The following is a 9633-nucleotide window of genomic DNA, read 5'->3' on the forward strand; positions in this document are numbered from 1 at the left end:
GGCAGTGGCCCCTGATCTCCCCCTCCAGGCAGAGACCTGTGGGAAACTGGAAGTGGCGGGGACTCACCCATGTCGTTCTCGGTAGTCCAGGCCGAGGGCCATGATCTTGGCCAGCACCTTGACCACGTAGATGCAGAGGAACATGGTGTCCAGCACGCAGAAAAAACACTCTACAGGTGGGGGGCAGGAGGTGGGCCTGGACCCCTGGGTGCTCTCCAGCTCTGGGAAGGGAGTTGGGGTTGGGAGGCCTACACCAGGATAATGGAAGAATGTTGTAAACAGAGTGATTGAAAAGCAACACCTAAGGACAATGATGCATGAGCCTAACCACTTGTCAGGATGGAAAAGTACTGAGATTTTAGACAAAGAAGCTAGAGTCAGGAAAGGTGGACCAGTCACCCAACACCAACTTGATAACCCCTATAAAGGAGAGACTTTGAGTACAGTACCAAATTCAGAAACTTAGCACCGTTGAAATTCCTTTCCCTTCCTGTCGGCAAGTACTCATCCAAATGCTATTTTTTCTGATCGTTTGCCTTGTGACCTGATTTGGTGTCCTATCTGTTTGTGATTCCTCCTTTCCAGAGAACCTGTATCTGTACTTACTGTATAAGATGACTTAGCAATGTGGCCTTGGAATGCTAAGCAACATATGGATGTACTGGATGTAAATGTTTATATATTGTACAGCACCTTTATATATACTTCTGAGGTTCGGACTAGAGAGAGACCTGTAAATCACTCATTATTTTTTATATAGATATTAAAAAGAAACTCCAGCTCGTGGCCTGCTGGTTCTTGCCCTGTATGATGCATGTCTGTTGCCTTTCAGCAGCGGTGGTGTTTTTCAGATGACAAGGTAATGTTCAGTGAAAATGTGTTTCTCTCTTTTCTTAATTCACAATTGACTGCAGTCCGACAAAAAAGATGGCAACACATCATCCGACGATCGTTTGCTTCTGTAGTTTTATTTGTACCTAAACACAGACATTTTGTTAACTATTGTCACTTGCTTTTCCATCTCGCAGCCTCTCGTGGTACAGCAAAGAGTTTTGCAGAAATGATTTATTACAAAAAGGGACCTTTGCCAGCCTGCCCCTTACGATGTGAGCGGGAGGAAGGACGTTATGAAAAGGGATCCCTTCGTTCTGGCAGAACATGAGCTCCGTGACCGACTTCAACCGTAATATGTTAGAAACTAGCCAGCGTACCACAAGGAAGGGAGACTGTGAGCTGCACCTCGCAGTGGAGCTGTGCCTCTGGGGGAAGCTTCTTCACAAGTAACACGTGAAGAGAAACAAATGAGCAACCGCGGTGCCCATCAGCCTGCTCTTCGGTTTTGTCACTGAGGATTTGGGCCTTACCCTTCTGAGGCAGGTGTGTCTATAGAGTTAAGGCACGGCGAAGTGGAAAGCTTTAAGACTTACCAGATGGCCTTGACCCACCTCCTCCAACCTACTGCCATGAAGGTGGATACGTGTACCCCACTGACAGTAGGTAGCTGCTGAACTGCCCCCGGAGTGCTTTAAGGCGTCTCACACACGGATGCAGTCCTGTTCGCTCGTTCTGCTAAGGCCTGTGGGTTGGTGTCGTGCATTAGTGTCCTCGAAACTATCCTCTCTCCTGGTGGGAAACAGCCCTCCTCGTGTAAGCAGCATGACTCTGCTAGGCAACTGATGGCTCAAGTGTGTTCATCTTGCAGCCCTGAATTTCACTGCATCACTCAGCAGTGGGTTGTGGGTTGGCTTCACCCGTTTATTCTGCAGGTGATGAAATAAGCTGTGGGTGACCCTTTGACACAAACCAAACCTCCAGGTAAGAAATACTGGTGAAAGATCTGCCGGAGGTTGCGAGCACTCTGCAGCCAGCCACCGTCCCTCTTCTCTCTGCTCTGCCCCTCTGCCTGGAAGGGGAGTGCTGAGTTGCAGCGTGTGGTCAGTTCACGGTTTAATCTTCCATAACTAGAGAGAGAGGTTAGAGAGACGGGTGTGAAAGCAACCAGATCGGAGTATACCAACAGTCCCATTCCAGACCCCTCAGGTTAGTGGGCTGTGATGCTTGGGGCCTCAGTGCTAAGTGTTGTCAGGCACGTGGCAGCAGTGACAGGAGCTGGCCAGCACCTAACAGTGGCAGAGTCAGGAAAGGGCTCAGCTGTTCCATCAGCCCAGCGCAGTGACCACCAGAGAGAGCATGCCCGTGGCCATCTCAGCTGCACTTACTCTGATGTTGAATCCCAGAAGATCACTTATAACACCTGAAACAGCCGACAGGATCACAACACGCGTAATGTTGTAGATTAAAGGGTTCATGGTCAGACCGTAGAGTCTAAAGGGCGTGTCTAGCTCCTGCAAAGAGAATAATGGAGATTAGGACAAGAGTGGATGTGCAGTCACTAGTGGCCTAAGCAGCGTGGATACAGGCAGGCTCCTGCTTCTCCCCTCCCAAGTGTACCTGTCCTTCGGCTCCCACTGGCCATAGGGTAGCTCTCTGCCCCTGCTATTGCATTTAATAGCTAGTGGCTGAATGGCTGGACACAGCAGGCTGGTTTAGCCACGAGCCTGCCAGTTTATGCTCCTTCTGGCTGCACATACTTTCTTTTCTTGGCATGGCTCAAGTCAGCTGTGTAATACCATGCCTGCAGGGGAGATCCCTAAAGTTTGGCCCTGTAACAAGCAGGCCCATTGGGGGTGGGGGAGGGAGAAGAAGCTGCGCAAACCAAAAAGATGGGGTCTGCTTCAAAGGGCTTATGAGGCATGAGACAGCAGCTGGGCCCAGACAGCAGTGCCTAAAGAAATACTAGGTGGGTGTGAGAGTCCGGGGTCTCTCCACACCAGCATCCTAGCCAGTCCAGTTTCTGTGAGCCTCGAGAAGGCTTGTTCAGCCGGGAACTTACCTTCAGGAGTTTTGTAGACAGTTTTAGCACATTGTTCACCAGTGAGAGCTGCTCCTTCTTGTTTGGCTTCTTCTCCATCTTCAAATACAGGTTTATCTGTGACAGAAACATGTATTACAGAGCAGGGCGGCAGCCAGTGGTGCCACTCTTACCCCCAGTCACCACAGCTGCTGGGGCTGCTGCTCACTTACTGGCGTCCCAGTCGTTAACACACATGGGACTAATGAACTTTGGTCTCAAGTGAGGGGAACATTCCCCTCCCCAACCTGACCACAGAATATTAGTTCCAGCACTACTGTCTGTCTCCCTTCATTTACATCCAAGACCTGGTCCCCTGCTGGGTGTGTGTGCCCACTCCTATTACAAACAGGAAGCCCCAAGGAGGGGACCGCAGCAGAAGTACCTGCTCAGTGAGCAGGATTGAGATATTGCTGTACTTCTTGTTGGTCTCAGAGCCCAGGGATGCCAGGCGCAGTAAAAAGAGGAGGAGGGCTGCTTCCCAGATCAGAAACTCCCAATTGTAAGCAGCGTTCAGGAATGTTTTGTGACCTTTTAGCACCTGCACAGAATGTGACACTGAAATCAGCAACCCGCCGGAAACAGTCCATGGTACCACTAGGTGCAGCTCAAAGGTCAGACTACATCACATACCCTCTATCCCACACCAGGACCAAGGGCAATGCCCTGCCAGCTATACATGAGCACCGGGTGATTATAGAGAGGGTGGAGATGGACGTGGCCTGGCTGTAGGGGACAGGACTAGGAGCAACAGCCTCAAACTACAGCAGGGGAAATAGAGGTGAGAGAGCAGGAGGGTGGGTCAAGCATTGGAATAAAAATTGTGGAGTCTGCATCCCTGGAAGTTTTCACGCACAGGATGGACAGACAGACCCATTAGAGATGCTCCTGCCTTGGGCCGGGGGCTGGACTAGATGTGATGCTGGGAGGGCCCTTCCAGCCCTGCTTGCCCATGATCCCACATGCTTATGGTTTGTTAAGCGACCTACCTGTGAGCCTCTCCCATTTCACCCCTAAAACCCCTGCACTGACCCACAGTGCGAGCATGCTAGTCTGCAGCCTCAAGTGCCCTACAATTGTCACTAGCTCTGTAAGGGCCTCTCTGCAGCTTAGAGGGGATCTATAGGCCATTTACATGTAGCAGCATACACTCTACTGCCAGCTTGTCCTTACTCCCCGGAAACAAATGTGAAAGTCTCACCTGTGCACAGCATATAAAAGCAATTGACAGAGCCAGTAAAAAGATGGAAGATACAACTACGTCCACAGATCGCTGGGGCCCTCGCCTCTGTGGAAACAAATAATGACTCAAAGCTTGGATCTCTCTGGAGCTGCAGCAAAATATTGACCACAGACAGACAGCTATTGCTACCCAGGAAAAGGAAGTGATGCCCTGAATGCCAGCTGCAAACATCAGCTAAGCAAGTCTCACCTTCAGATAGGAGCGAAGGGATAACCATATTTTAATATTTTCCACTTTCTTGAGTCTGAAGTGAGGGATTTCATACTTCCTGGCTTTCCGAGCAGATGTGATGTGGCTAAAAAGCTTGGCAAACAAAAGGCGCTGCAAAGACAAATACACATGGGTAGAAGCTGTGCCGCTTGGGGTTGTCTAACAGGAACAGCTCCCCTACTGCAGCACTGGATCGGGGGCTACGCGATTAGGCTGTTGCTTATCAACACGGGCAAGCCAGGTTAGTTACAGATTAACTGCTAAGCAGCGCCACGGTTACTGCAGTAAGGGAAAGGACACACTGACGAAGAGGAAGGGCACAACTAGACAAACCTGTTTGTAGGTTCTCTCAGCAACGCACATCATGAAGAAGAACATCCAGGTTAAGCACAGCCGCTCGAGGAAGTTAATCACAGCCAGGATGATGACAGGGGTAATGGTAGGCGCCCCACAGAAGACATGCAGCAGGTCCTTCACAGAAATGGAGCACAGCTGCTCCAGGTTCTTGGTATGGAAGAGCCGGTAGAGGAAGGGAAGAAACGCCAGCCCGATGGTAATGGTGTTGCCCAGCATCTGGTAGCCCACTCCCTGCTGATAGGCTTTGACCTGGAGAGCAGAGACAGGGCAGTAGTGTGATGTGGCTACCCGCCATTCCCTCGTGACCTCCTGGGGTGCATGCAGTGGCGGCAGCTGCCCCTCATGCCCTCTTGACGAGCCACGGCTCCGTCCCATGCCTGCCCTGCCCTAGCTGGGCAGTGCCAACCCCAGCCCCTGGTCCACTCCCTCCCTCACCGTGGAGAGTGTTGATCTGCACCCCAACGCCCCTTCCCTTCGCCTTCCTCTCCACCACAACAGACTTACCAGTTGCATGCAGCTCTCCAAGCTGCTGGGCTGTGCTCCTCACTACCAACGTGCTGTGCTGTGGCTGCGCGTGTGCACAGGTATTTATTGACCAAATTATCGGCAACATCAGGCCAATTTCCAATACAATCAGTTTTCTTTATATCGGTGCCGATCCAATATTGGACCGATGTATCGGTGCACCTCTAAACACAGCTGCTTACATCTCTCTAATGAGCTACTTCAGAGCATGCCAGACCCTCCTGGCTGTGCCAGATTTACTCTGAAGTGCTTGATTTGTACAGCCTGTACGCATCACATTTCCCATCAAACACCATCATGCTCCTCTTACCCTGCTCATGATAACGCCACTGATCTCCAGTACAGACATGTCCAGCTTCTTGCACTCGTTCCCTTCCCAGATGAGGGCACTCACTCTTGCAGATGCAGGGCTGGTATTCTGTAGCCAGAACAAATGGTTCTAAGGAAGACAATGCAATGTTGTACAGAAGATACAAACCATTTCAAAAGAGGCAACATTTTAACGGACAGTGTCTGGCTGCAAGCTAACTCTTCCAGTGGGTATTCACCCACTCCTAGCACAAGGCCCTAATCCAGACAGGGCTTCTGGTCACTATGAATGTTGCAGACATCCTACAGTAACAGTAAAGACTGAAACAATACATCCACTGAGCAAAGCACTGCCATCAGGACACACACACACCCCTTAACTGAGAAGAAAGAAATATTTCACAAAGTTTTAGAGGCTGTGGCAGTACTCCACACAGTTCAGGGAAAGGGAAAGGGGCTAGAAGAGGTGGTGCTGCAGGCAAGTCTGCCTTCAGCCCACGGCCGTGGGTTGTCATGATCCAGCACCGGGCCCTCCCTGCCCGGTGCTGGATCTCCTCTGCCCTCCTGGGGGCAGCTCCTCTGCCCCCAGGAGGGCAGAGGAGCTTCTGTGCAGCCCTGAGTGGGGAGCACTGGTCCCCTGGGCTCAGAGCTCCCCCCACAGCCAGAGCAAGGCTCTGCCTCCCAGTGCTGGGCAGAGGAGGGTGTCCAGCGCTGGCTGCTGGCCTGCCCCTTGCGCAGCTCCTGTGTGCCTTCACACAGCAGAAGCTCATTGGGGTGGTGAGCAGCCTTCTGGGCACAGCACGGTGACTCCTCCATGAGGACAGCCGCCCTGGGGTGCTGGTCCGGGTATTGCCAAGTGGCTGCCTGGTTCGTGGCCCTTAGCCTTTTGAAGCCCCAGAGGCAGCTCTGCAGCTCGACCTTGGTCTAGACCAGGCCCCGGGGGAGAATATTGGGGCAGGCAGCCTTCCCTGGGTCCCCACATATCTGAGCTCTGCAGGACACGGCTGTTCAGTTCCCCGAGGGCAGCCCAAGGCTGCCGCTGCCCCCCAGCCCCAGGTCTCTCCGAGAGCCGGGGGGCCAGGGCACAATGCTGGGAAGCGCGGGCTGGGGGTCCCAATTCCCTTGTGGCTGGAGGCCTCCGAGCCCCACTTCTCTGCACCCCCTTGGCTGGGGTCGCACAGGAGCTGGGACCCCACAGTGGTCCCTGCTGAGCACCTGGAGAAAAACGGTCCCCACAGCCCAGAGGAATGTGCCACGCGGCTTCGCTCGTTCCAGGCATCTCCCGTGGCCACAGACAAAGGCAGACCTTCCGGCCTCCAGCCCGACGTCTCTGGACTCGAGCATGGGTGGCTGGAACAAGTCTGCTCCAGCACGGCAAATATGATCGGCCTTGGCGATCAGGGGGTGTTGGCCCTGTGCAGAGTCAAACCCAAAGACCTTGCATGAAAGCATGGGGCTTTGGCCACCAGGCAGGCAGAGGCAGTAGCCTTCCCAGGGCTCCCCTTCTAGTGCAGCCAGTGCATGTCCACATGGAAAGACTCAAGGGGCGCAGAAGTGAGAGTCTGAGACACCTGGGTCCTGTGGTGCATAGTGCAGGACCTCTTGCTGCTGGTGCTGAGGTCTTGGCCTCTCCCTGTTTTGTGGGGAGGCTCCTGCCTCTTTCAATGGAGGGGGTCTGGGCACTGGGCTTCAAGGGGCCCATGACAGCAAATAGCTTTCATCCTTCCCTGGTACTTCAGTGATAAGGGTGCTACCCATGGTAGCAAAGGTTGTGGGTTCAAGCCTCAGCCTAATTGGACCCCTCTAGCCCCTCAGTGAGTCCCTGGGACTAGGTGCACACCAGGAGGCTATGCTGGTTTGTATGGAAGCTGGTGGGGAAAGCTGGCCTCCCTAGGCGTCTAAACCCCTGGTTGAACGGCTGGGGGGGGAAGGTTTTCACTTTGAACATCAGGGTTTTTCTGCCACCGTGCCCTAAAACCGTGCCAAAAAAAACCCTGGCCAGTGCTGGGTGGCTTGGGACAGATCCAAGTAGGCTAGGGCTGCACAGGCACCACTCAGCCGGCCGGATGCTGATGGGGGGAGCTCACACATGGCGGCCACCAGCACCACTAACCACACCACACTGTTGTCCTCCACGTGCAGCTCCTGCCACCACGCTCCCCCCACCCCCTTTGCATCTGGCCACCGGGGGTATACTTATTAAAAAAGGTTGAAAACCCCTGGGCTAGATGCTAACACCAGAAGACTATTTCATATTCTCCTTCTAATTCAAGGGCGGGCAATTATTTTGGGTGGAGGGCCGCTCACTGATTTTTGGCAAGCCATCAAGGGCCACATGACAGGCAGCCACAGGCAGATAAATACTAATTTTCTAAATTTTTTAGGGGCCTCACAGGCCAGGTAGAATGGCTTGGCAGGCCGCATCCGGCCCATGGGCCGCATTTTGCCCACCCGCGTTCTAATTTGGTGCAAGTGGTTCAACAGACCTGCTGGAAAACATCCTCTTTCAGATCCCGTTTACTTCCTCTCATGTTAGCTTCTTCGCTGTCACTGGTATAGGAGGAGCGGCACTCTGGCCCATGGAGCAGGTCATCCCAAAGCATGTCCTCCGTCTCTGAATCGTGGCGGGTGCTCTCCGAGTCCCTCCGGGAGATGCTGCAGCTCCGGGACCCAGCACTAAAACAAGACCTGGATTCCTTCAAAGAAGAAAGAAGGCTTATCAGAAATCTTCAACCAAGGCACAGAAACTGGCTTTGCAGCTTAAAGCTACATGGTCACCACAGCCACCCCTCAAGCCATGCTGACAAGCTGGAACTCCAAGGACACTTCTACACAGGGATGCTTTTGCAGCAGGCAGCCTTTGAATATGAACTCACAGCAAAAAGTCATCAGTGTTTTCCCACCTTCAGAATAACTTACACAAGATTCATGAAAAGTCTGAAGCCTGAGAAAACAGAGCCAGAATTTATAGTGCATTTTATTAGCTTCTTCTTCAGTGTGGGAAAGAGGTTAGTGAGGATTTATACAGCAGGATGGGAGGGCGTTCTTGATTTCTATGAAACAGAATTGTTTTTTAGAATAAAGCTTGATGATCACCCCAACACAAATGTCATCCTTCCGAGAGATGAGTGCCTAAGGAACAGTGATCGCAGGCCGCACCAAGCATACCAAGAGATGATTCAACAAAAGGCACATTGTTAACTGTTTCAAAATTCACTACAAGGATTGAGAACAATAATGGAGAGCTTTTTTAATGGTGTCAGTTACAAAGCCTTCTATCTGGAGAAAAAATCTTCACCTCGTGGCTCTCCTACTTTAGCAGGCTATAAAACATATACATAATTGGAGAGCTATGGAATCTCTTGCTTGTTGATAACTAAACTGCTTGAAGCAACTATTTCATAGATTTCATAGATTTCATAGACATTCGGGCTGGAAGGGACCTTGGAAGATCATCGAGTCCAGCCCCCCGCCCAAAGGGCAGGAAGTCAGCTGGGGTCATAGGATCCCAGCAAGATAAGCATCCAGTTTCATCTTGCAGGTGTTCAATGTGGGCGCTTGAACCACCTCCGGTGGCAGGCTGTTCCAGACCTTGGGGGCTCGGACAGTAAAGAAGTTCTTCCTTATGTCCAGCCTGAAACGATCTTGAAGTAGTTTGTGACCATTCAACCTCGTCATCCCTTGGGGCGCTCTGGTGAACAAACGTTCCCCCAGATGCTGGTGGTCACCCCTGATAAACTTGTAGGTGGCCATCAGATCACCCCTGAGCCTGCGCTTTTCCAGGCTAAAGAGCCCCAGGGCTCTCAGCCTGTCATCGTAGGGTCTGCTTCCCTGACCTCTGATCATGCGCGTGGCTCTTCTCTGGACTCTCTCAAGCTTCTCCACATCCTTTTTGAATTGTGGAGCCCAAAACTGGACACAGTACTCCAGCTCCGGCCTCACTAAGGCCGAGTACAGGGGGAGAATGACGTCCCGGGATTTGCTTGAGAACCATCTATGGATGCAAGCCAGCGTTTTGGTCACTTTACTAGCCGCCGCATCGCATTGCAGGCTCATGTTCATCTTGTGGTCAACGATG

General features: G+C 52.2%; 1 protein-coding gene across 7 annotated transcripts in view; it reads right to left on the reverse strand.

The window, feature by feature from the left end:
* Positions 1-948: 948 nt before the first annotated feature.
* PHTF1 (putative homeodomain transcription factor 1) overlaps positions 949-9633 on the reverse strand; it is a 16424-nt gene continuing 7739 nt past the window's right edge. For 3 of the 7 annotated variants that reach the window (XM_025191953.1, XM_025191951.1, XM_025191956.1), the window contains exons 8-16: positions 8042-8251; positions 5557-5685; positions 4698-4970; positions 4344-4475; positions 4113-4199; positions 3297-3452; positions 2894-2989; positions 2220-2345; positions 949-1961 (exon numbers count right to left, since the gene is read on the reverse strand). In XM_025191953.1, the coding sequence (XP_025047738.1) occupies positions 1941-1961; positions 2220-2345; positions 2894-2989; positions 3297-3452; positions 4113-4199; positions 4344-4475; positions 4698-4970; positions 5557-5685; positions 8042-8251 (1230 nt within the window). In that variant the 3' untranslated portion in view covers positions 949-1940. Of the gene's footprint in view, positions 1962-2219; positions 2346-2893; positions 2990-3296; positions 3453-4112; positions 4243-4343; positions 4476-4697; positions 4971-5556; positions 5686-8041; positions 8252-9633 lie in introns of those variants that run through there. The other 4 variants (XM_025191952.1, XR_003091823.1, XM_025191954.1 and 1 more) reach the window with 4 other exon arrangements.

The sequence above is a fragment of the Alligator sinensis genome, unplaced genomic scaffold (assembly GCF_000455745.1).
Source record: "Alligator sinensis unplaced genomic scaffold, ASM45574v1 scaffold1450_1, whole genome shotgun sequence".
Lineage (NCBI taxonomy): Eukaryota > Metazoa > Chordata > Crocodylia > Alligatoridae > Alligator > Alligator sinensis.